General features: G+C 47.4%; 2 protein-coding genes across 4 annotated transcripts; one reads left to right on the top strand and one right to left on the bottom strand.

Moving 5' to 3' along the window:
• The first annotated feature begins 5,049 nt into the window (after positions 1 to 5,049).
• Positions 5,050 to 12,378, top strand: AKIP1 (A-kinase interacting protein 1). Its single transcript, XM_061440859.1, has 6 exons — positions 5,050 to 5,129; positions 5,341 to 5,568; positions 6,042 to 6,122; positions 8,398 to 8,502; positions 10,359 to 10,430; positions 12,163 to 12,378. Exons 2-6 carry the CDS (start codon positions 5,347 to 5,349, stop codon positions 12,304 to 12,306), a joined length of 624 nt encoding a protein of 207 aa, XP_061296843.1. The 5' UTR covers positions 5,050 to 5,129; positions 5,341 to 5,346; the 3' UTR covers positions 12,307 to 12,378.
• A 204-nt stretch (positions 12,379 to 12,582) lies between these two features.
• C15H11orf16 (chromosome 15 C11orf16 homolog) lies at positions 12,583 to 24,266 on the bottom strand. 3 transcript variants are annotated; one of them, XM_061440856.1, is made up of 9 exons: positions 24,185 to 24,266; positions 22,422 to 22,586; positions 21,911 to 22,058; positions 21,616 to 21,799; positions 20,103 to 20,259; positions 17,888 to 18,122; positions 16,600 to 17,259; positions 13,419 to 13,637; positions 12,583 to 12,932 (listed from the first exon to the last, which is right to left on the bottom strand). In XM_061440856.1, the coding sequence occupies exons 4-9, from the start codon at positions 21,780 to 21,782 to the stop codon at positions 12,925 to 12,927; spliced, it is 1,446 nt and encodes a 481-aa protein (XP_061296840.1). In that variant the 5' UTR covers positions 21,783 to 21,799; positions 21,911 to 22,058; positions 22,422 to 22,586; positions 24,185 to 24,266; the 3' UTR covers positions 12,583 to 12,924. The 3 variants fall into 3 exon arrangements, with proteins under 3 accessions (XP_061296840.1, XP_061296842.1, XP_061296841.1); XM_061440858.1 differs by lacking the exon at positions 24,185 to 24,266 and having other exon boundaries at positions 21,911 to 22,071; positions 22,422 to 22,544; XM_061440857.1 differs by lacking the exons at positions 22,422 to 22,586; positions 24,185 to 24,266 and adding an exon at positions 22,240 to 22,412.
• Between the last annotated feature and the right edge of the window lie 882 nt (positions 24,267 to 25,148).

The raw sequence follows: 25,148 nt of genomic DNA, 5'->3' as shown, positions 1-25,148 counted from the left end.
CTGCCTTCAGTCTTTCCCAGCATCAGGGTATTTCCAATGAGTCAGTTCTTCGCATCAGGTAGCCAAAGTATTGGAGTTTCAGCATCAGTCTTTCCAGTAAATATTCAGGACTGATTTCCTTTAGGATTGACTGGTTTGATCTCCTTGCAGTCCAAGGGACTCTCAAGACTCTTCTCCAACACCACAGTGCAAAAGCATCAATTCTTTGGTGCTCAGCTTTCTTTATACTCCAACTATCACATCCATACAAGACTGCTGGAAAAACCATAGCTTTGATTAGACGGACCTTTGTTGGCAAAGTAATGTCTCTTCTTTTTAATATTCTATAGCAATTTAACTCCTAATTATCTCCCCAACAGAAATGAAAACCTGTACCCATACAAAGTCTTATACCCAATCTTTCATAGCACTATTATTCATAATAGCCCCAAACTGGAAAACAACTGGAGAATGGATAAAATGTAGTATATTAATATAGTGGTGAAATATTCAGTCATAAAAAGGAATGAAATACTAATACATGTTACAATATGGATCAACCTCAAAAACATCATGCTAAACGAAAAAAGCCAGACAAAAAGGTCACATATTGTGTAATTTGTTTATATGAACTGGATTGAAAAGGCAAATTTATAGAAATGGCAAGCAGAATAGTGTTTGCCTGGGTCTAGGGGTGGGAGCTAAGACTGCCTGCCTATGGTGGGCACTAGGGATCTTTTTCAGGTCATAAAAATGTTCCAATACTGGATTGTGGTGATGATTACATAATTCCATGTTGTTGTTGTTGTTGTTTAGTGGCTCAGTCATGTCTGATTTTCTGTGACTCCGTGCATTATAGCCCACCAGGCTCCTCTGTCCATGGGATTCTCCAGGCAAGAGTAGTGGAGTGGGATGACATTTCCTTCTCCAGGAGGATCTTCCCTACCCAGGGATTGAACCCATTTCTCCTTGCCACATCTTCCACATTGCAGGCAGATTATTTACCACTGAGCCACCTGGGAAGCATAATTCCATAAGTTAACTAAAATGTATTACATTGTATAGTTCAATAAAGTGAATTTTATAACATGTAAATTATGCCTCAAAGTAGTTTTTAAAAAACTGTAACTGGATTCCAACTATTTATATCTTCCAAATTACTATTCCTTTAATCTCTGATAGTTTTTAAATGACAAAACTTTTCACTAGTCATTCCTGCTCTGCAACCAAGTTTTTTAACTTCCAGTCAATTTTTAACATTTTGTGAAAGGTAATTCTCAGAAGTTGGATTCATTTTCTTTAATCTATATAATCAAGATGACAATTTTGATAATGTGTTTCTTTTATTCCCCAATAACCCAATGAGTTGATGTAATCAGGCAAAATGAATGATCTAATGACTCACTCAGTCATGATCTAATGACTAATACTACTTTACAAAGCTATAATGATTCTAAAGCTCTCTAAGTCGGCTGAAGGATTAAAAATACCACCTGTCAGACAAAATGATTTATACATTCTTTGGTATGTGCAGTATAACTCATTGTCTAACTGGCATGCTACCCACTTTTGCATCCTGTTTTTAACCCTTTTTTGTCCCCTCCCCATAGAGAAAAGGAATTTACACAAAGAATTTACACTGTTCTTCACTAGATTTGTTTTTTCTCAAAAGGTCCCAAGTACAACATCAATCTCTTTCCTCAGATCTCAGGAATAAAGGCTTCCTCCAACTCGTCTATTCCCCCAAATATAACCTAGACAAATAACTTCTATGTGTTATCTGCAGTGAATTTATTTTATGAAGGGAGACATCATGACTTATACCAACTGTTTCTTTCTTCATCAATGACCATATATACGCTCCCCCGATTAGTTCCATTTCCACGTCTCCACCAGTGGCTTTCAGGAGTACCTGGCTTGGACTGTGTTTGATCAACAAGGGTCCTGAAGGCAGGCCATGGTCCACAATTTTTTTCCATCCAATCTCAAAAAAGAGAAGAATGATTCTCTTAATCTGTGGCCTACAGTATATATATATAATTGTGTTGTTTAGTTGCTAAGTCATGTCCAACTCTTTTGCAACCTCACAGACTGTAGCATGCCAGGCTCCTCTGTCCATGGGATTTCCCAGGCAAGAATGGGTAGCCATTCCCTTCTCCAGGGGATCTTCCTGACCCAAGGATTGAACCTGCATCTCCTGCACTGGAAGGCAGATTCTTTATTGCTGAGCCACCAGGGAAGAAGAATATATCTATATATGTTTATATATTCATGAGAGTTGGACTATAAAGAAAGCTGAGCACAGAAGAATTGATGCTTTTGAACTGTGGTGTTGGAGAAGACTCTTGAGAGTCCCTTGGACTGCAAGGAGATCCAACCAGTCCATCCTAAAGATCAGTGCTGGGTGTTCATTGGAAGGACTGATGTTGAAGCTGAAACTCCAATACTTTGGCCACCTGATGTGAGGAGCTGACTCACTGGAAAAGACCCTGATGCTGGGAAAGACTGAGGGCAGGAGGAGAAGGGGACGACAGAAGATGAAATGGTTGGATGGCATCACCGACTTGATAGACATGGGTTTGTGTGGACTCCGGGAGTTGGTGATGGACAGGGAGGCCGGGCGTGCTACGGTTCATGGGGTTGCAAAGAGTCGAACACAACTGAGCTACTGAACTGAACTGATATATAATTTAGATTGGACTAAGTACCGCAATATTTTTTTTTAAATCATGAAAATATAGGTTGTTTCTGGGAATTGTATCTCATCCCTAACTACAGTCATTATGAGAACAGATAACAGGTATCTTAACTACCCCTTCCCATTAATTCCTAGGTCATCCTTCAAGGCTCAGCTCAAATGCTTCCTTCCTATGAACCCTTTCTTGATCCTCCAGCTGAACAATATTTATTCGTTCACTTTATCTGGATCAATCTTTTGGCAAACAGCTTATGAACAAAATCTTAATATTTTGTTTCTAGCCTTACAGATTTTATGTGCATCTCTTTTTAATTCTCCTTTGTATTTTGTATTCTCAGCCACTCCTAGGATGGCACCTGGCACATAATGCTACATCGACGGAGTACTTATTCTTGACAAGGCATTGTGCTTAGCATTATATAGGAATTTTCTCACAAAATCCTTACAGCAGCCCTATTCATGCATTCAATCTTATTTTCAGCCTCTTCTGTGAGGGAGAAATACTAGATTCACTATAAACTTAGTAAACAAGACAGATACGTTCCCTGTCCTCAAGCTCACAGTCTATGGCAATTGGTACTGTTGCTGTTCTCTAGTATAGAGATGAGGAAAAGTGAAGCTCAAAGAAGTTATCAATAATTTGTTTGCCCCAAATCACACAACAAAAAAGTGGCAGAGTCTGAATTCAAACTCAGCTCTACAGACTGGATAGTAAAGACCCTGTGCATATAACCATGTCCTAAAAGAGGTACCTGATAAACACTTACTGAGATAAAGTTTCAGAAAACTCCCACAATGAAACCTATCCCATGGATAATGCAGATTTCCACTCAATTTTGTTCTGGAAGAGGAAACCAGGAAATGAACAAAAGGGCAGATGGGGGTTGTAGTAAAAGCCTCGTACACACCTGGTAACTCAGAACTGCTAAACTAGCCATCTGCTGAGGATGCTCAGCACTGCTTTGCTCAGCACTGAGAATGTCCTGTCTCTTAAATTGGTCCTTCCTCAGAGGCAGCGATTTGCTGCGTGCCAGGGTGGTGTAGCCAAGTCATTAATTAGCAATGAGACCTTGTATCTCCTACCAGATAACTGGCAGCGTGGAGTGGAAGGTAAGGATGAATAGCTCCTTACTTAAACGTGGCGGGCGGGGCGGAGGTGTGGGTGGAGGAGGTGGGGCTGGTGGATATTCTTGAAAGGTGAATTCCCATGCCTAGAAACGGCCTTCAAAAAGGTGTGAGTTGGGGGCAGCTAAGCCTGGGAGCCAGCCACCACTACTAAGCCCAGGTGCCCTAGAGCCCAAGCTCTGCAACAAAGAGAAGCCACCACAATAAGAAGCCCCCATAGGCAACGAAGAGTAGCCCCCGCTGGCCACAACTAGAGAAAAGCTCGTGCATAACCACAAAGACCCAGCGAAGCCAAAAATAAATAAATAAATTTTAAAGAGAAGAAAATGGTGTGAGTGTGTACTTTTCACCGGAGGAGTGAGGAAGCTACCACGAGGGGATTGCTGCTGCTGCTAAGTCACTTCAGTCGTGTCCGACTCTGTGCGACCCCATAGACGGCAGCCCACCAGGCTCCCCCGTCACGATACCCTAAACACAATGCATGGCGTGCTGGAGTCCATGGGTCACAAAGACTTGGACACAACTTGGCGACTGAACAACAACACACAATGCAGGTGCCCCTGGCCCTGTGGGCCGCCCATCCCAGAGCCCACAGCCTGCTGGATTCCCTTCTCCAAATGCCACTGTGGCACCAGCAATGTTTGGCCTATCCTGGTCATCTCCTCAACCAAACGAGGTTTCAGAGTAGCGATATCCCAAAATATAGACACGGTGCCTGGAAGCACGCATCTTATTCCCCACAATTTATTAGCCCAACAAGGGACCACCTGGCTTTACATCAGGTTCCCCGCTAGAACGTATTTGGCTCAGACGATAAAAAGACTGCCTGCAATGCAGGAGACTTGGGTTCGATCCCTGGGTCAGGAAGATCCCCTGGAGAAGGAAATGGCACCCACTCCAATATTCTTGCCTGGAAAATCCCATGAAAGGAGGAGCATGGCGGGCTACAGCCCATGGGGTCGCAAAGAGTGGGACACGACAGAGCTACTAACACTTTCCCCGCGTTAATCGGTGGAGACCGTTTCTAAGGGCCAGGTCCTGACCCAGAGGCTCCTGCAACAAGGTGGACAGACAGTTTCCGCCACCGGTCCCCCCGACTCGCCCGCAGCCAGACCCCTCCCCCTGCATTCAGGCAGTTAACCGGACAACCGGCTCGCAGAGGCTGCAAGTCAGTCGCAAGAAGGCTTGTGGGTCGCAGGCTACACACTCCTTCGCACCGGCCACGCCCCTCACCACCACCCGGCCAATGGCCTGCTGCGCCGGCGCAGGGTGTTTCAGAACCAGTCCGCCCGCGGACTGAGCGCATGCGCCTTGAGAGGCCGACTGGGTGAGGGCTCTCTAGCGAGGGGAGGGGGCCACGGAAATGGAGGGGCTGAGAGCGCACGCCTTAGGCCCTGACTGGGCGCCGGCTGGAGAGCGCGTTGGGCTAGCCGGGGGCAGTGGTCGGCAGGGAGGTCGAGGCTCTGGGTCCGACCGAAATGGAGCGGGGTCCGGCGCTCCGCTGACTCGCCCGTGTTTGTGTGTATGTTCCCTCTCAGGGAGACATGGAGAACTGTTTGGTGGCCGCGGCGCTGAACGGGGTGGACCGACGTTCCCTGCAGCGTTCGGCTAGGCTGGGTCAGGAAGTGCTGGAGCGGGCCAAGAGGAGGGCGGTGGACTGGCCTTCGGTGGAGCTTCCCAAAGGCAGCGTGGGGATCGTTTCCCGGGTGCGGCACTATGGAGAAAGAGGGCCGGCAGCCAGCCCCCAGCGCCTTCTGCCAGGAAAGGTGAGGAGGGCCTCTGCTGTGGACCAGCCCATTCATTCCCTCAGCAGCGGCTTGCTGAGAACCAGGGCACGCCACACACCGGGACCCGAGGGATCCTGTGCTTGGCGGAAGCTGCTGTGTATCAGGACAGTGAACCGGAAAGTCTTGAAAACTTGACATTTGACAGATTCTTACTGGGTAGCTTTAGGACACCGCTAGGTACCGCTCGTGCTCGGCCCTGATTGGTTACTTTTTAACGCAATTCTTAGAGGCTATCATCTGATACTCGAGGAAAGCCAACAAACGTTTGTCCTGGAAAAATTGCATGTCTGTGTATTCCTTTTAGAGATGGAATTCTTTCTCAATAAGATCATTTGACTAATTTAAACTTGCAGAGGCCTTTCAAAAAGTAAAAAGGAAGGTATTTCCAAAATGACTTCCTTCTCCAGTAGGGAATACAGATCTCACCTGTGATTTGCCGTTTATTCAAATAGAGAGAAGACAGACACCCGACCCTCAGTGCTTCCTTCAGAACAATGGCTGAATACATGAACTATACTTCAAGTCAGTGTGGGGTAAGTTGGTGTAAGCCAAAGCATGCTCCTGATCTGCCTGCTGATGGATCACAAAGTGGATTTTTGTGGAATTTAGGAAGAATCTGCACACTATCTGTTCACCCGGTCCTGCCTTCGTGGGCAGGTTGTAATTAGCCAAGAGTTTACAACAGGTGATAAATCCAGGTTACAGTTCATTCAACAAATACAGACCGCCTAGCTTTAGCTGTCGGAGAAGGCAATGGCACCCCACTCCAGTACTCTTGCCTGGAAAATCCCATGGATGGAGGAGCCTGGTAGGCTGCAGTCCATGGGGTCGCTAAGAGTCAGACACGACTGAGCGACTAAACTTTTACTTTTCACTTTCATGCATTGGAGAAGGAAATGGCAACTCACTCCAGTGTTCTTGCCTGGAGAATCCCAGGGACGGGGGAGCCTGGTGGGCTGCCGTCTATGGGGTCGCACAGAGTCGGACACGACTGAAGTGACGCAGCAGCAGCAGCTTTAGCTGTTAGGAGATTACAGCAATGAACAAGGCAGAAAAGTTCTGCCCTCACTATTTTTAGATGGGGAGGTCGGTGCTTATTTGCTGAATTCCAAAGTAAGACCAAACATAAGGAGTTTTTAAAACTTTGAACTAAAGTTTTTTAAATCTGTAGAATCACTCTAAATTGGAACTTAGTCTGTTTTCAAAGCAAAAATTGAAGCAAAATCCCTCCATTAGATTTTAATCTCTTTTCCAAGTCCCTGATAATGTAGTTTTTAAGTACGTCCCTTTGGGTCCATATCACTTGTTGGCCACAAAGCCGATTTTTGTGGCACAGACGCAGTGCCCTCATCAGAGGTAATGTGGCTTAATGGCAGGGGCGGCCTCCCAGGAATCCAACCTGTATTCTGCCACTTCCTGGCTCTAATGCCTTAGGCCAGTTAGTTTCTCTCAGCCTTACCTTCCCCATGGTAAATTGACAATGTTCAAGTCCTTTCCAGCCCTTTTAGTCTGTTTCTTCAGTTTCCACTGAGAGATGAACACCAGGAAATTGCTATAAACTGTAGCATAGAGGACCTACATGAGATTTTTCGGTCCCATTCATTAAAATGGGTGAACAAAGGTTTTAAAGATACTCTTCTTAAAAGCATACACTAAGGTCATCTCTAAGTACTTTAAGGGAAAGTTGAAGGTGGACCAGCCAACATTGAAGAAAATCACCTGCGTGGAAGGTACTCTGTGTCTTCTAGGACTTAAAACAGACTCTGTGGTCTTGTCCAGCCTAACATTTTATGATTCTTATGTGGGTGTAAGGGTGCTGGTCTCTATGGCAGAAGGAAGAAAATGCCTTATTTCTGTCCTGCTTTTCAATTTCATAATGAATATTAAAATTAAAAAAAAAAAAACCCCTCTGTTTCTACATCTTTTATAAAATCCTTATGACTCCAAGAATAGGATTCCAACCAACAAGATACAGTTCAGAGAGTATTTTTATGTTCTTATTCTGTGAAATGGTTTTACAAAACTCCCTAACTTTGGCTCTACAATAAAGTGATGAAGTTAAACACTTTGGTTCATGGTTCAGTAAAAGGAATAATATTTGCCTTTGGTTTGAGGTTTAGCAAATTGGTATTCTTCACTTTGGTTTTCAGTTCATGCTTCAGTTCAAGTCTCCATTAAAGAATGGAGCCTCAGAACTCCTTGGCTCTCTAGAGATAGAATCAAGAACAGTGTTCTGAGTTCATTTTCAGAACTTTGAAGCAGCCCCTAAGTTACATCATTAGCTTCATGTCCTGATGTGCTTTTCCCAGCTTCTCATTCTTTTGGTCTCTTGACTTAAACATTGTCCCTACCCTTTGTTCCAAACCGGCAAGCTTATGATGTCCTCGACATTAGTAACTATCAAGGGCAAGTCTAAGGTTAACCTGGAGCAGGAGGAAGGAAGTAGACAAGGAAAAAACTGCTTTCTGATCCTTTGGATGATTTTGCCTAAATCAGAGTGAGGATGTTGTGAAAACTATTTAACCTGGCAGAGAGCATGGGCCTACCTAGCTTGAGTTGCCAGAGTTCTTGCCCTGCAGAGGCAGCAGATGGCAGCAAAGTAATGCCAACTGCAGTTTCCTTCTCTGCAACCACTTTACACGGGCTAAGATTTGTTACATGACTTTAGAGGCTTCTTGAGAGGGCAGGTAATTTACCTTTGCTCTCTTGCCTCTCTTCTTAACCATAATTTTCCCAAGTAACAGGGTGCTTTTTGAAAATCTGACCAGACTCTTGGGTTACCCAATGTCTTCCACGTTACTTCTTTAGAAATATTACTCATCTGCACCAGAGGAAGGAGGGGCAACCCACGTCTACCGCTATCACAGAGGGACATCGGAGCTGCACCTGTGCTCTGATGCGGGGAGTGGTCAGGTATGTACCCTCAGCTGTGCTGTGCCCTCAGCCTTCCAAACTGGGAGGCCCCACATCCTGGGGCTTCTGCTGGATCATGTTATTGGGTGGCTGGGTGACTCTACAGCACTTTGTGGAAATGTTTCTCCTCAGAGAACTTACAGCAATGAACATGAAATAGGAGTTTTTGTCCAAAATACAAGATGGATGCCACTGTAGGATCTTCAGTGACAATCCTGGGCCAAGGGATTCTTGAGCAGGCTTAACAAAAAGCACTTCAAATATCCTTTTACATCTAGGGATATGAAAGAGACTTTTAATCATCATGTATTTTACTCTAAAGTAGTGATAAGTATCACGTCTTTGGTAATTTTAAAAAAGGAAGTGCGAGGAGGGGGTCTCTTAACAACATCCTTTTCCTAAAGATAACAGTTACAGGCTTCTCACTATGAATTCTCTGTCTTACCACATGTCACTCTGGGAAGTCTAAAAGACTACTTGTTGAACTAATTCAACAGAAGTCCTTTGTTATTGTTTCTGAGAAGAGCAGGTTTTTCTTGTTTTTGTTTTTCAGCTCCCCTAGTTATACTCAAAGGTAGCAAACTTAAGTCCAGAGTCTAATCCACAGGTTGGATTCCTGACTCCCTTGTTTTGAGAAGGGACAAGAGAGTGGCCACAGGGATATGAGCAAGGACTGGCTGCATGCCAGAAGTCCCTCCCGTTTCCCTGGCCTGGGGTGCGAGTGGCAGCACCAAGGCCTGGATCCAGGGCTCCCATTTCTGGCCCCACCCAGGCCCCCGTAAGAGCTTACACATGGGCAAGAGTCATTTGTATCCCTCCCCTCCCTTCCTATCTGGAGCAGGAAATGGCACCCCACTCTAGTACTCTTGCCTGGAAAACCCCATGGATGGTGGCGCCTGGTAGGCTACAATCCATGGGGTCACTAAGAGTCGGACACGACTGAGCCACTTCATTTTCACTTTTCACTTTCATGCATTGGAGAAGGAAATGGCAACCCACTCCAGTGTTCTTGCCTGGAGAATCCCAGGGACGGGGAGCCTGGTGGGCTGCCATCTATGGGGTCGCACAGAATCAGACACGACTGAAGCGACTTAGCAGCAGCCTCCCTTCCTATAAAATGTAAGTTGATGACTCTAAGAGAAATTGACTTTCTCAGTTCAGTCTCTTCCTCTCTAATACTCCCACTGCTGGGAGAAGCACAGAAGAGAATTCTGTTTTCTGAAAGCCTGTTAAACGTCAATCACTTTTGCACTTTAAATCTTCCTACAGTCTAGTGTCCCCAGGTTATAGGCTGGAAATCAAGACTTAAGAGATATTAATCTGTCCCTCTCAATAAATGGCAGGTATAGGAGAAGGCAATGGCAACCCACTCCAGTACTCTCGCCTGGAAAATCCCATGGACAGAGGAGCCTGGAAGGCTGCAGTCCATGGGGTCGATAAGAGTCGGACACGACTGAGTGACTTCACTTTCACTTTTCACTTTCATGCCTTGGAGAAGGAAATGGCAACCCACTCCAGTGTTCTTGCCTGGAGAATCCCAGGGACGGGGGAGCCTGGTGGGCTGCCGTCTATGGGGTCGCACAGAGTCGGACACGACTGAAGCGACTTAGCAGCAGCAGCATAGGATTCAAACTCAGGTCTGTCTTTCTCCAAAGCCCATGTAAGGATAAAAGGTAATGATGGTAAACATCTGACTAAAAGTACATGACAGAAATCACTAAAAGCCTTAAGATCTTAGTGACAACTTGGAAAACAGTGACAGCACAATTGTTAGTTCCTCATTAAGCTGGAAAAAATTTCTACCATCCAGAAGTCGAAGTTCGGGCCCTCATCAGTGTTTCTACCTCTCTCTTCAGAGAAAAGACGCAGGCCTTAGTGTTGGAGGCATGCATCGGGCGTCAGAGTGTGTGCTGAAGGCACCCCAGTCTGTGAGTACCGAACTTCCAGGGCACCGGCTTCCCCACCACTGCCGTCCATGAATCAGCTGACTGGGTTACAACAGGGTTCTTTGTGTTAGATCCATATTATTTTTAAGTTGGGATATTTTTATCTTAGGGGAAAGTGTGCAGCATTTTAGTTCACTGTAAAATTATATTTTCTTGGTATCCTTCCTTCCCTTGAAATTTCAGAGATAGCGTTTGTGCCTCAACTCATAGTTGTGGTTGGAAAGAATGCAGAGCATTCATAACTCCATTCCTACAGCTCAGCTGGGCCCTGCTGGAATGTCACCATCTGTTTAAGCAGCGGGAGGGGCCTGGCCCCCTGCTTATGAAGTGAAAACCATGGCTGAAATTCTGAAACATATACATTCAGCTAGATCGGGTTCCAAAACATTTAAAGGAGTTTGTGCCTATTTTCCACAAATGTTTCTATGTGAAAACATACAGTGATGAGTTTTTCAGGGTAAAATACTCATTTGTTCATGAACCCAGGGAATCTTCTGGAACTTGGAAGGGCTGAATTCTGAGGAGTGGAACCCCTGTATGTTGTAGTAATAGTTTAATTTTTGTTGGTCTACAGTGTACTCCTAGCCTGGATTCAGAATATACTAGACTTAGTAGCAACTAAGACTATTCTGCTTCTAGTACAAGTTGTTAGGCTTAGATGCCTCCAACACTGGCTGGTTTTGATAAATCCATAAGTTGAAAATACCATAATCGAAAGTGTACTTAATATCCCTAAGCTGCTGAAAGTCATAGTTTCGCCTTGCCTTCCTTAAACATGCACAGAACACTTATATACCCTTGGTATATAAGTGTATATACATTTATATACACTTATATACCCAACTTATATACCCTCAGTTGGGCAAAATCATCTAACACAAAACCTACTTTATAGTTAAGTTTTGAATAATTCATGTAATTTATCAAATGCTGCACTGAAAGTGAAAAGGAGACTGGTTGTATGGGTACAGAATGGTTATAAGTGTATCAGTTGTTTACTCTCGGATTGCACAGCTGACTGGGAGATCTCTCACTGCTGGCACAGCATCACACTAGCCTGCAAAAAGATCAAAATTGGAAGTACGGTTTCTGCTGAATGCATATCACATTCACATTATGGTAAAAAAAAAAAAAAAAAAAGAATGAGTCAGATTGTTGTAAGTCAAGGACCATCTGTATGGGAGAACCAGCCCTCCACGGGAGGACATTAGCCAGCCAGCTGACTTGCTGCATGACAAAATGGAATCTATTCATAGTCTCAGCTTTAGGAGAAATGTTTCATCCTAATAATGAATTTAGCAAAGCACACCTAAAAAGAATGCTTTGCATCATCCTGCAGTGCTTCGCCATTGCTGCTGGTCTGTGCTAACAGGTGCCACTGCCTACTTTTGAGCCCCAAAGCAATGGTCATTAGCCTTTCCCTCCACCTGATTCTTAACTTTACACTCCAGCCAGTGTGTCCTTTTATGATTCTTCATGTTCCTGCAACAACTCAGCATTTTCATATACATTCTTGTGAGCTAATTTTAGAAATAAAAGCATAAAGAGCGGGTGAGACTGGCCTGAAGGGCAGTCCTGTTATGTGGCCAAGTCAGGTGTAGAAAGCAGAACCTCTGTCTCCCACCTTAGCGCCTCTCACTGCATCACACACAGGGTGCTCTGACAGCAGCAGGACATAAAACCTCTAAACTGGTACATCTGCTTTTCCTTCCAGGCTGAGAACATCTCTAAGGACCTCTACATAGAAGTCTATCCAGGGACCTATTCCGTCACTGTGGGTGCAGATGACTTGACCAAAAAGACTCACATCGTAGCAGTTGATTCTGGACAAAGTGTGGACTTGGTCTTCCCCATATGATGTGGACCGTCACAGGCATCACATCACATTTTTCTGAGTATCAAGAAGAATAAAGCTACTGTATATTCTTAATATGTACACATTAATCCTGCCTTTAGTGCTGACTGTGAGGGTCAGCCTTCCTAGGAACTGGACTGTGTCTCTTTCAGTGCCTATTTTAACTTGAAAGTCCCTTCACCCTCTTCTTCCTGAAAGTAATAATGTAATGATACTGTCTGAATAGTTTTTACAGCTTGCTTTCCAAGCAAAGGTTAATTATGACAATAAAGGGAGAGATTTGAAAATGAAGAAAATTCCTTTTTATTGGCATTAAGAAGGGAAACAAAACGTCGCTCTTGTACAGTTGAGGCTTTATGAAAAGATAACAGAGAGGCTGTGGACACGTTTGCCCAAAGCAGGCCAACCATGTTCTGTAGCTTCTGTGGAAGAGGCATCCTTAAGCAGGTCTTACCCGGCCCCTGGCAGGGAGCCCTGGGCTCCTCACTCCTGTGCTCCTCAGGACAGGTGAAGATGCTGCTGCTTACTGGACTGTGATCTGTGGGCTCACTGTGCCATTTCCGTTGAAGAGTGCCTTGTCAGCCACTCTGTAGCTCCTCCTCAGGTTACCACCTCTACTCTTTAGCTTCCTATAAGACGAAAAAAAAACCAACACTGAGAGTCTTATGCTGACTTTAAAAATCAGTGACTTTTGATCCTTAAAATTATGAAGTCACTGCTGTGTCCTAAGCGTCTTTAAGCTAGCACGCCAACAGTATCATTGCATTTCAGTTTAACTGCCTAGGACTTCACCTCGTTTTGAATGTAAGTTTTGCCTCAGAAAAAAGGCCAGTATTTCATATGATGAAAACAAAGTTTTAAGTAGAGCTGTCTTAGCATTCCTAGTGAAGAGCAGACTCATGGACAGAGGCCTAGTAAAGCAGACCCATACCCACCATCACCAGGTAGAGGGTCACTTAAACAGGGATCCTTACACACCCAAGAAGCCAGTGAGGAAATCTGTGGGTTCTGCAAGCCTTCTGAAATCATATGCAAGATTGTGGGTGTGACTCCAAAAGATCAAAGAACCCTGGAGAGAGCCCTTCAGAAGCCCCTTTGCAGCCATTCTGCTCTACCTTGATCCTTGGGGCTTTTAGTCTCGGAGTTCTGGCCCCGCTGATGTGCAGCAGTACCCTGACTCAGTTTTCTGTGTCCGGCTTCTTTGGGCAGGATCTGCAGCGGCTTCATGCCAGTGACGTTCAGGGCCAGCTCTCTAGGACTCCCCGCTGCAGCAGGTTTCTCTCTCTGTTGTCTGTTGCTCCTCTCATCTTTCTGGGTGCTGCAAAGTCTTATTCCTGAACCCAAAATTCAGTTAGTTGAATATGCTACCATTTTGATGGGGTTAGTCTTGACGACTTGGGTAGGACTAAATCATGGATCACAGAATCCCTTAACTCTCTGAACCCTGTTTCAGTTGTAAGCAAGGGTGGAGAGCAGCATGTCTGCTGGCAGGAATCCTGCCCCCAGGTTTGTTAGGATCAGACAGTAACCTCCCAGCCTGTAACTAAAAGGAGCCAAAAGTGTGGCAGGCGGGGACCCATACAAGAGGATCCTTAGTGGGCAGAGCCTCAGACCAGACTGGCAAGCATCAGTTCTTGGTGGCACTCAAGCACAATTAAGAGAAGCAAAGCAGCACATTTTCTTAGAAGGGAACACGATCTGGAAGGGAGAAAAGAAAACCTCTGGTGTTTGCCATGGTTTCCAGCCTGGCACACGTGTCCTTTTACACGCTTCATCTCACTGGTTAGTGAGGCACAGCATCTGTCTGGGACAAGGGCTGGTGACGGGCCCTTTCTCCACACCCCATCCAGGCTTATTCTCCATAGCTTTGAGTGCAGGTGTGGGACTTGGCAGAGGGCAGGCTCACTGATTATCATGGTTCCACTCCAAGAATTAACCTTTGCCTGGAGCATAACAAATGGTCCAATAACCTAGAGGAAAGCCAGGCCAAGTACCTGAAGATACTCTCTTTATGGCCAATCATTAGACTTTATTTGGGGATGCAGAGTACTTTAGAGAGGATCTGTTTAAATATGGTAATGGGGAGAGAGGCTGAACATAGGTGTAGCCGGTTGGGTGGGAGATAAAAGCAGTGTACCTTGGGGCCAGGAAAGATTGGTCTGGACTCAGTTGGGTTTGGAATAGTCTGGATAGAATGCCATGGAGCAGGCCATGGGAATGCAGGCCTGGAGCCAGGGCAGGTCTGCGCACCATGGCCCTCTGGTTACCCCACTGGCCTGCCTCTCCATGAGGCAGGGCCTCATCCTATCTCAGTCGCTCCCCACAGGCTACTCCCTCTGGACAGATAAAGCTTTTCTTTCCCTAGTCTGTGCTGAAGCAGGAGGCAGTGGAAGCCATGGAGAATTTAACTTGAAAACTCTAGATTTGGGCACTATTTTGTTTATATTATTACTTGTTAGAGGACACACCTGTAGAAACCTGTTTCCAAGCACTTCTGCCAAGGCCTTTCACTGCGATGAAAGACATCCAGGAAGCTCTCCCTGCCCTATCTTGACATTTTCTATACAAAGTGTCCTCTTAGAGAGTGGAGGAAAAGCTCCACTGGTCATAGCTAGATTCCTGTCCCTCTAGTTACTCCCTCTCAGACATGGGGGAAAGGTCCCACACCTTGAAATCTAAGGAAGAAACCATCATATAAAATACAACAGCAGTTGGGACTTCTCTGGTGGTCCAGTGGTTAAGAATCCATCTTGCAATGCAGGGGATCTGAGTTCAATCCCTGGTTGGGGAACTAAGATCCCACATGCTGCAGGGTGCCCATGTACCACAACTAGAGAGTCCATGTGCTGCACCAGGAAAGATCCTACATGACACGATGAAGACCCTGGGTGCCACAACTAAGACCCAACACAGCCAAACAGAAACAAATCAGCAACTAATACATCTATCCCTGCCCACTCCAAAGGCCTGGGACCCAGAGGAGTCACCAAGAAAGTTTCTCACTGTGGAAACAATTTCTCAGCTTCCTGGAACGAAAGACTAATAAAGTCCTTATGCCTGGAGCAAGACTGAAATCCCTGTGGGTTGAGAGGTCCTGACTAAGCAGATATCCTGGCAATGGCTTCAAATGGGGACTCAGTGAGTCCCCGAGTGGGCAGTGTCTACAGATCCTTATACCCTTAGCAGTGGTATTCTTTAACCCTCAGTATCCCTGCCCCAGGTTCAATGTTCATTTAGTTCACTGAAGGTTGAATTAGGGTTAGACTAGTCTAGGGCTGGCTGCTGCTGCTGCTAAGTCGCTTCAGTCGTGTCTGACTCTGTGCAACCCCATAGACGGCAGCTCACCAGGCTCCTCTGTCCCTGGGATTCTCCAGACAAGAACACTGGAGTGGGTTGCCATTTCCTTCTCCAGTGCATGAAAGTGAAAAGTAAAAGTGAAGTGGCTCAGTTGTATCCAACTCTTAGCAACCCCATGGACCGCAGCCCATCAGGCTCCTCTGTCCATGGGATTTTCCAGGCAAGAGTACTGGAGTGGGGTGCCATTGCCTTCTCCGAGGGCTGGCTAGGGCAAGCCATCTCCTTCATAAAGCTCTGCCAGCTGCCTTAGGTATCTGCTCTTTCTGGGCCACATTGGGAATTTAGATCACATGGCACGAGGCATTATCAGTGACACGCTACCCTAAGCCTACGAGGGCATGTCACACAGGTCTTTGCTGGGGTAAAGAAGTTCAGGAGTGGCTGCAGATTGCCAACAGTGACCCTGCCTCCCCTTTCCATGGCAGAGTGAGATGATTAAGGCTGCGCCCGGTTCTTCCCACTCTGACTTCCTCAGGGGCTCATATGAAGAGTAGGGTCTGATGACCAATGTTTAAAGACGTTTCTGAGTTCTCAGGGTCTTGAAGACTCTAATCAATACGTGGAGGCATTCTGACTGCACGTGTAGAGAAAAATCACAGCCTCCAAGGAAAGTGAAGGAGGGGAGGGTAGAAACGGACAATGGCAGTGTCCTCCCAGTAGACTAGTGAAGAAAGAAAGGACAGTTGTCAAATAGGGATGCAAAGCTTAGCACCAAGATCGGCTCATCCTTTCTTGTTAGGTTTCCATTTAATCAATAAAGCCCACTACTTCCCTCTTATCACAGCCCCCCTTCAACATGACCACACCCCCCAGTGTTACTTCCAGTTCCATCACAGCAGACAAGTGTATCGGATTCCTGAGAGACCACCCCCACCCAAGGAGGGGGTTGCAGAGGGGAAGGGAGCAGGGGCCTCAGCCCCACCCTAGGAAAAGGCCTACCTGGCTTCCCTGGGTACGGCTCAGGCCCATTTCTCCTCCAGTACCTCCACTCGGGCTGGCAGAGGCCACCCTGCTTCCTCGGAGACTTCTCGAGAAGGATGGGGTCCGTGTTGACTGTGCTGTCCACCAGCAGCCTCTGAGGGGGGCCCATCTCCAGCTCATTCTCCAAATCCTCGTCTTCAGAAGAGGAGGAGGTGGAGGAGGAGGAAACAGCCGCGGGAGCCTGCACTGCCACTTCTTCCTCCTCAGGATTCTCCAGGGGCAAAAGCTGGGCTGTGGGCTTAAGCTCCGCTTCTGGAGGTTCTCTGGCTGCAACCCCTGAGGTCCTGATTGGAGGCCACCATGTGGGTCCAGCCAGGGGGCAGCAGCAGAGGCAGCCCTGGACCGGCAGCCGGCAGCCGGCATGTGGGTAGCAGGGAGCACACAGGAATGGAGGGCTCAAAGGAAGCCCGCTGGTGACAAATCCAGTGACCGGCCCCACCAGAGAGCAGCAAGGGGCCCAGAGGAGGGGCCTGGGGTGCTGCCTGGCGAAAGGCTTATGCAGCCCGTCCACAGCCTTCTTCCAGACAGCTGGGGGCACCCACTGGACCCCTCTGAGAGGCACTGGAGCTGTCCTGCCATTCCAGAAATGAACAGTAATTTCTTCTTCTTTCCGGGATGCTATGTAACAGAGAAGGGCAACATTTTGTTACAACCGCCTCTTCTACATCAAGGGTAAAGGTTCTCCTCTCCCCAGAAGCAAAGCCTCAGCACAGTCCCTCAGCTTTGCCTGCTGTCTCACGCACACCTCTCCCTGCAAAGCCTGCCAGGGACGTCCCTCACCTGCCCCATGTTTACCTCCCCGTCCTGTGCCTCCATGTCTCAGTTTTCTCATCAAAACCCAATGCCTCCTCAGGTAGGGGGAGGGGAGGAGAAGCCTCCTTTGTGGTTTGAATTACAATGATGCTGCCTGGCGGGCCCCACACAAGGGGACACTGTATCCGTGCCTGGATGACACGGTGGGGGACCGAGTACAGGTGTGACCTCTGGACAACCTCACCACACCATAGGTCAGGTAACCAACATAGACATAGTAGCCTTGGGTGATTTTGCCCTGATAACAAATATTTTATAATCGGAAAAATATGATTTGTCTATCTGTGGCCACCCTCGGGATGAAGCTGCAAGTGAAAGGGTAAGGATTTCCTCAAGCCCCTAAGACCCCTAAGCTGTAGAGACAGCCGCTTTGCTCTTTCCTCAGCCTGATCACCAGCCTGGCTCCCGGGGAGCCCCAGAGCAGCTCCCTTACCTCTCTGGAGGTCTCCCGCCTCCAAGCCCAACAGAACAGTGCCAGGGCCATAGCGTTGTTGGTCAGGGCCCCAGGGTGCCAGCACCTTGTCCCCAGGTCGCAGTGAGAATTCCATGGTTGGCGAGAACTGAATGACATCTTCCTCTAAGACCACGCTCTGCCGCTGGGCTGGCAGCTCTGGGCCTGTGGCAAGGGGAGCCTCAAATTCCACCAGCAGGACCCCTTGCCTCTCCAGCTGTGGGAAGGAAAATATTCAGAATAATACCTGGCCTTAGGAAGTACTACAGGGAGCTTCATGGTTCCCTACAATGCCCAAAGCCAGGCTGAGGGGCTCCCTCCCACACAGCAGGGGCCAGCTAGGGAAGGGGCCAGGCCAGGTGCTGCTGGAGCCCATTTACGGCAGGGACAGGCCGGCTATGAGGCAGAGGCTCTCCCTCTGCTTCTTGCTGTGGCAACTCTTGTTTATCACTTCCTGCCTTTCCCTTCCTGTGCTCTTTCTTTTCCTGTTTTTCTTTTCTCCTATCTTTATTTTTGGTCTGCAATTCACAGGAGTAAACTGGGTCCTCTCCATCTTTCCCAAAGCACCCAAGGAAGAGTTCTCCCAGCCCTCCCAGGAAGCGCTGTCCCCGTGTCCTGGACCAGCCGCGGGTAGGGTATCAATCACAGGCCCTGCCAGGCAAAGGCAGCCCTGTGCACTGCCTGCATGTCCATGAGGGGAGGCGGGGCCGAGGAAGGAACGAGCGGCCTGACAGGGAGGGCAGGAGGAATACTGAGCTAATTAAAAGAACAAGCTGTTTGGAGAACTCAGTATGATTTTTGAAGAGCGATAAAGTGTGGTTACAAATTAACTTTTATCTAGTCACTAGACTCCAGTGTTCTTGCCTGGAGAATCCCAGGGATGGGGGAGCCTGGTGGGCTGCCGTCTATGGGGTCACACAGAGTCGGACACGACTGAAGCAACTTAGCAGCAGCAGCAGCAGCAGACAGAATCTATATTTGAGCAAACTCCTGCTGATATTTCATTTGAACTCACATATTAGTTACTGGAAAATGACAAAATGACTTTTGATTGGAAATTCTATAACATATTTTTTTTTATAAATCACAACAGTTTTCCCTCTATGGACCCACAAAGTCTGACTCTGAAAAGAAAGAGGAAAATCCCAATGAAGCAAGCAGTCAGCAAAGTAAAGCCCAGGCCTCCCAGCACACAGGGACTGTGCTCCCATGCGGAAGGACACAGGCGCACATGAAGTATACAGGGTTGGTTCCTCTTTCCCTTAGGCTGGTGCTCATAACTCCACACACCGAATCTTCCTGAACAAAGTGCTTTTACTGTACATTTTCTTCACGGTTACGGGTTGAATTATGTCCCCCCAAAATTCATGTTGATGTCCTAGCCCCTAGGACCTCAAAATGTGTCACACTTTAGTCTAAATGACTTAAGACAAAGTCACACTGAGGATGACTGAGTAGAGTGGGCCCCTAACCCAATGACTGGTGTCCTTATAAAAAGGGGAAATTTGAACACAGGCATGAGCCCAGGGAGAACAGCAAGTGAAGATGAAGACCAAGTGTGGGGGGATGCTTCTACAAGCCAAGGGACTTCAAAGATTGCCAGCAAACCACCAGAAGCTGGGAGAGGTGCACGGAATAGATCCTCCCCCAGAGCCCTCAGAATCACCACCCCTGCCCACACCTGGTTCTCTCCAGAACTGAAAGAATCAATTTCTATTGTTAAAGCCACTCAGTTTGTGCCACTTTGTTATGTAGCCCTAGCAAACTGATTGGAGAAGGCAATGGCACCCCACTCCAGTACTCTTGCCTGGAAAATCCCATGGATGGAGGAGCCTGGAAGGCTGCAGTCCATGGGGTCGCAGAGGATCGGACACGACTGAGCAACTTCACTTTCACTTTCCACTTTCATGCACTGGAGAAGGAAATGGCAACCCACTCTAGTGTTCTTGCCTGGAGAACCCCAGGGACGGGGCATCCTGGTGGGCTACCATCTATGGGGTCGTACAGAGTCGGACACGACTGAAGTGACTCAGCAGCAGCAGCAAACTGATGTGCTCACTGACATGACGTTTTCACCTCCACATCCTGGCCATGGAAGATCTGTGCTTATTTAAGACACTGAACAGCTGAGGCATATCAGGTATGACAGGGCCACCCAGAGGAGCATATGGGGAGACATGGGGACTGAGGGACTTGCCTCTGGAGCAGCCTTTATCTGAGCCCTGTAATAAAAGCCATCTGGTTCCCTTCTTGCCAGGACCCATGTGTCAGCAGCCTCTCCAACTCTTCCCAGCCAGCCAGGCCCCTGCCATGCTGGGTCAGCAATGTGGAGACACGGGTAGTAAGATGCATATCTGGGGGAAAACAAATGGAATTAGGGAAGCAGAGAAAAGCAAGCCCTAAAACCATCAAGAAACACATTTCAAAGTTAGGTCTGAGCAGAACCATGGGGTGAACTTGACAGTTAAGGCAATATGGAACAGAAGCCCGTGTTAAGAGTGGCAATCTGTGACTTCCGATATGGTAAATTGCTGGAAGAGGAAGGAGAGGAGAGTGAAGGGAATCGCTGTTTAAGGCCTGGGAATTGTTTCAAGGTAATCAGAATGGGATTAGCCTTGATATATAACGGGATGGCCAGATTAACTGGTTCTGAGACTAGATAGCAGGCCAGGAAAGTGTTCTTCCAGGAAGGGAGATCCTGAGGTGGTGTGCGGGATTCCAGGATGAGGTGTGGAGGCTTGGATGGTGATGACAAAGGAGCAAAACTGCAAAGAGGCTGAGCACCATGGAGTCGGAAGAGAGGAGGAAGTGTCTGAGCGGGGGAAGCACAGGGGCTGAGTAAGAGGCTGAGGGACAGAAGAAAGGAGAAGCTGGTTCTGGGAACTCTGGTAGACAAAACCAAGCCATAGGGAATTGTTGAGTCAGGTTTTGGTTTTCCGAAAAAAAAAAAAAAAGTATTTATTTTGTGGGCAAGCCAGGATACAGGACTGTTTAAACTCTGGCTTTGAAGGGAAATGGTCCACATGGGTGAAACAAGAAAGGGGGCTATAGGGCTCAGGCCTGGGCAGACTGACTTGAATAGCATGGGACTTATACACGATTTGTATGTGCTTATCGGCTGAGGTTCCCTTCCCCTCTAGTATTCACACTGTAGATAGCTAACTTTGGGTACCATTCACAAAAAGCTAGGACAACTGAGGGAACCTGAGGAGGGATCGGGCGACCTCACCTAATTCCCTCATATAGTGCCAGGGCAAGTTGCAGAGAAGATGATAAAATGAGCCAGCACTTTTATAACTGGTGATGCCTGCCTTCTCCCACACATATCAACTCTGACATCAGCCCCTCCACTACAAGGCAGGACAAAAGCCAGGTCAGCCCTTGTCACTGGGGTTAGAGTTTATTTATATTTTGGCTGCACATGGAGGCATGCAGGATCTTAGTTCCCCAACCACGGATCGAACCTGTGTTCCCTGCAGTAGAATCCTGGAGTCCTAAACACTGGACCTCCAGGCAAGTCTCTATGTATTTACTTATTTATTTATTGTGAGTAGAGTTGGGGGGATTATAATAACCCAAGGAACTCAGCCCACACCAGTAAGGAACCCTTTCGGCCTTCCCAGGAAGCAAGTCCTCTCCATCCTGGGCCATCATGTCTCCCACCATTTTGAGCCAAGCACAGAGAGGAAAAAGGAAGCACAGATGGCTACCTGGTGAGGAGGCTCTGCCGGGTCAGCCAGGGTGCTCTGCAGGCGAGGGGGCAGGTGAAGGAGAGGTCCCAGGGAGGAGCAGTGCCGGCCCAGGCAGGGGCCTTCAGGGTCGTGGCCACGCTGCAGTATTTGGGCAAAGGCGTCCCAGGCCGCGCGGAGGAGTCCATAGACCTCGCGAAAACACCTGAGAACCAGCGGCTCTATTACCTGAATTGCAGCCCACAGCCCAGCAGAGGCCGCCTGGCTCACTGCTCCACCGCTCCCACCACGCACAGGGTGTCCCCAGAATCATCACCTGCCCGGGGAGACTCCGCTTAGGAAATAGGGGAGGGTTGAAAGAGCAAGAGCTGTGACTTCAGAGAAACCCAGCTGGAAGTCCTTCACGGCCTGCTGGCTGCGTGCTCACTTCACCTGGGTGCGTCAGTTAACGCCCTGGAGATGATCTGTGGAAAGCACCTGGCATCTTTAAGTAGCTCAATCAATATACGTTAGTTTTGTTTACCCACCCCCCACCTCCACCCCAGTTGTTGGGACTTTGGGGGTTTTCATACTTCCTTTTACAAATCCCAGCCCTTGATGACAAACTGACACCTAACCCAAGCCACAGACTTCCCTCCTCCTAACCTGGTCACCTGGGGGACTAACTCGACCGAGCTGAGAGCCCAGGGCGGTGGCCTCTGAAGATGTGCTCAGAGGCGACAGCTGCTACCCAGGGCCCGAGATCACACTCGGCTGGCCCAGCCCAGCTTGGCCCTGTTGGGTGTGCTCCTGCCCAAGCCCATGCTTCTGACCCCAAGAGTACTCACCACAGCCCCAGCCAGACTCCTCCACCTCAGCCTCTGTCCCTTCAGACGGTTAGGAGTTCACGGCCTCAGCCCAACCGACTCCTGGTTGCCAAGCATGTTGCCATGGATACAGCCAGCTGGGCCAGAGGGAGTGTACTGAGCATGTGCGGAGGGGTGACTGGGGCCCTGGGCAGCATGGGCGGGAAGAGAGGGTAGGGAGTTGGTTATTCACTGCCTTTCTGGGGAGTGGTGTTGACAGGTGGTGTTGAGGAGAAGGGCCAGTGTAGCATCAGTTCCCAAAAGCTATGCTTCTCCACTGCTGAAAGAGTCAGTGGCGGTGGGACACCCTCCTGGATCTAGGAGAGTCTTGGGAAGGAGGGGTCTGACCCCACAGAGTCTCAAGGCTGTTGATCTGCCTTTCTCCACTGTGGGCAGGAGGCTGGAGTGGAGGGAACCCACCGGTTGGCTTAAGGACTCTAAGATAGAATTTGTAGTTTAAAATGAAATAACCAAAACTGTGAGCACGTTTGTCTGAAGGAGACAGGACTGCTGAGAAACAGGTGTGTGGTGATAACTTTGGGTGGTAGGAGTGGACAGCGGGACCAAAGGAACAGAAGTCCAGAGTTCGCTCTCATTTGAACATCCAGAGGATGGTATTCGAGGCATCTGACAGCCATTTTGCAGATCTGTGAGTGTCTCGACCACATCTACTCCCCCCTTCCACCAGTTCCTGTTTCTGTTGTGAATCTGAGTGGCAGGGAGAGGCTGGCTGTACCCCTGGTTGCTGTGTGTCCATCAGCACATTCCATCCCCTGTCCTCTAAGGCGTCGGCATGTCCCGTGCCTCTCCAGTCAGCGTGAATCTCAAGACTTTTGTTAGAAATCTTGGTTATAGAATTTATATTTCCTCCTATACAGAAATAAGAAAGCTTATAGTTCTGGGAGCTCCCGACAGTCTTTCTGGGACACTGAAGCTGTTCCCAGAGAGGATAGATCTAAAGAACACAGATTTTTGGTGACAGTGTTGAGCCCTGCCTGAACCTGTACCCCTTGCAGTGGGAGTAAGTGCAAAGTCTTAACTTCTGGACCACCAGGGAAATCCTCCCTTTTTTGATTATACCAATTTTTGTTAGATTTTTGTATTGCTCACAGCCAAAAGCATCCTAACTAATGTCTACCCTCACAGAGCTTAACTTTGCAGCCAGGAGAATGACTGTTGCCCAAAAGGCTGAGTGATTTGGTGCACAAAGCTAGAGTCTAAGAAAGACTAGTTAGATCTCTGGCTATGAGAAAAGGATTTCTGAAGATAGGTGGGATTTCAATGGTGAAAGGAAAAAGGAGATTATTCCATTCCCTCTTGGTAGGAAGCAAGAGCTAAGAGAGAAGGATGCATTTGCAACACCTGATTTTCTTTTTGGAGTGGGGGAATGGAGTGTCATAGGAAAATCAATGGGAAGGGGCCAAACTGGTGGGAGCTTTGAAAATCAAGCAGATGAATGTCCAACAAGGTCACAGTCAAAAGGAAGTTGTCATGAGGTTTGAGCAGTGAAGTGACATGACATATTAGTTTGGCAAAAAAATTCGTTTGTTTTTTTCTGTAGCATCGTATGAGAAAAGTCAGACAAACTTTTTGGCCAACACAATACTTTAAGAAAGAGTATTAAAGTGAAAATAGAACCAGTTGAGGACAGAGCCTGAGAGGCCAGGGAGTTAACAGTGATCCAGACACAAAGTGACAGAATAGAAATAGGAAAATAATACCACCAAATATTTCTTGACACCTACCTGATGTGAGCTCTTCTCTGGGTGCTGGACATACAGGATTGACTAAGACTTGTCCTTATCTTCAAGGAGCTCACAGTCTACTGAAGACAGAGACAAGTGTGCAAGCAGAGTCAAAATAGCAGGATGGGAATGGCAAGGAAATATGTGTGCAAAATAAAGGAACAAGTAATGGCTGCGATGGAAAGACTTCATAAAAGAGTTGACAGTAGAAATGAATGTGACAGTGTGTTGGAAGCCCTGCCTGGGCTTGGTGAGACGGGACCTGGGGGTTAAGGAAGACCGAAGAGTTGAAGCTCATCATGGGAAGAGAAATAGACATTTTGAAGGAAGACTCCAAGACAGGTGGGATCACTGTCCTTCCCACATTATCTGGCCTAGAGAACCTGAAGCATGATGATGCTATGGACAAAAAAAGGATAATAATAATTTTTAAAAATAATGATTATTAAAACATTATGTGTCAGGTGCTGGTGATCCTCGTAATAAACATATGGGGTAGTTGCTATTACTCTTATTCTTATTCTGTGGATGAAGAACTGAAAAGACACAGGGAGAGGCAGCAAAGTCAGAATGTAAACGGAGCAATATGACTGCAGAGCCTGCCCACTTAGGCCCTACACTAAGCTACCAGAGGATGTCTGCCTCATGCAGGACAAAGATGACTCTGAATTAATTTCAACTGACAACAAGGTTTTGTTAATTACTTTTGCTTTAGCCCCCAAATACTTCCCCATCATGTTAAGGGTAAGGTGTAAATTTCTTGCTAAAACCCATCAAATTTTGACAAATCAAGGAAGGCTCATTGTGCTGCTTAGCATGAAACATCTGCAAAGTGCAGTAGAGGTATTGACTAGGCATTAATTATGCTTTACATTACTTTTGTGAGTTTCTCACACCTGAGACTCTGGCCAAGTGTGGGAGAAGGGCAAGTTGAGAGGCATAGAGAATTTTTAGGATTTCCAAT

The sequence above is a fragment of the Bos javanicus genome, chromosome 15, assembly GCF_032452875.1.
Source record: "Bos javanicus breed banteng chromosome 15, ARS-OSU_banteng_1.0, whole genome shotgun sequence".
NCBI lineage: Eukaryota > Metazoa > Chordata > Mammalia > Artiodactyla > Bovidae > Bos > Bos javanicus.
The sequence above is the reverse complement of the archived record's forward strand: the minus strand, read 5'-3'. Positions and strand labels throughout refer to the sequence as shown.

Excerpts from the sequence above, each read along its gene's own strand:
- AKIP1 (XM_061440859.1), top strand. The coding sequence starts at position 5,347 with ATGGAGAACTGTTTGGTGGCCGCGGCGCTGAACGGGGTGGACCGACGT. Across the intron at positions 5,569-6,041 it reads AGCGCCTTCTGCCAGGAAAG|AGAGAAGACAGACACCCGAC; the intron begins GTGAGGAGGGCC and ends TTATTCAAATAG. Across the intron at positions 8,503-10,358 it reads CTGATGCGGGGAGTGGTCAG|AGAAAAGACGCAGGCCTTAG; the intron begins GTATGTACCCTC and ends CTCTCTCTTCAG.
- C15H11orf16 (XM_061440856.1), bottom strand. The coding sequence starts at position 21,782 with ATGGACTCCTCCGCGCGGCCTGGGACGCCTTTGCCCAAATACTGCAGC. Across the intron at positions 20,260-21,615 it reads CGGCAGAGCCTCCTCACCAG|ATATGCATCTTACTACCCGT; the intron begins GTAGCCATCTGT and ends GTTTTCCCCCAG. Across the intron at positions 18,123-20,102 it reads AGATAAAGGCTGCTCCAGAG|CTGGAGAGGCAAGGGGTCCT; the intron begins GCAAGTCCCTCA and ends TCCTTCCCACAG.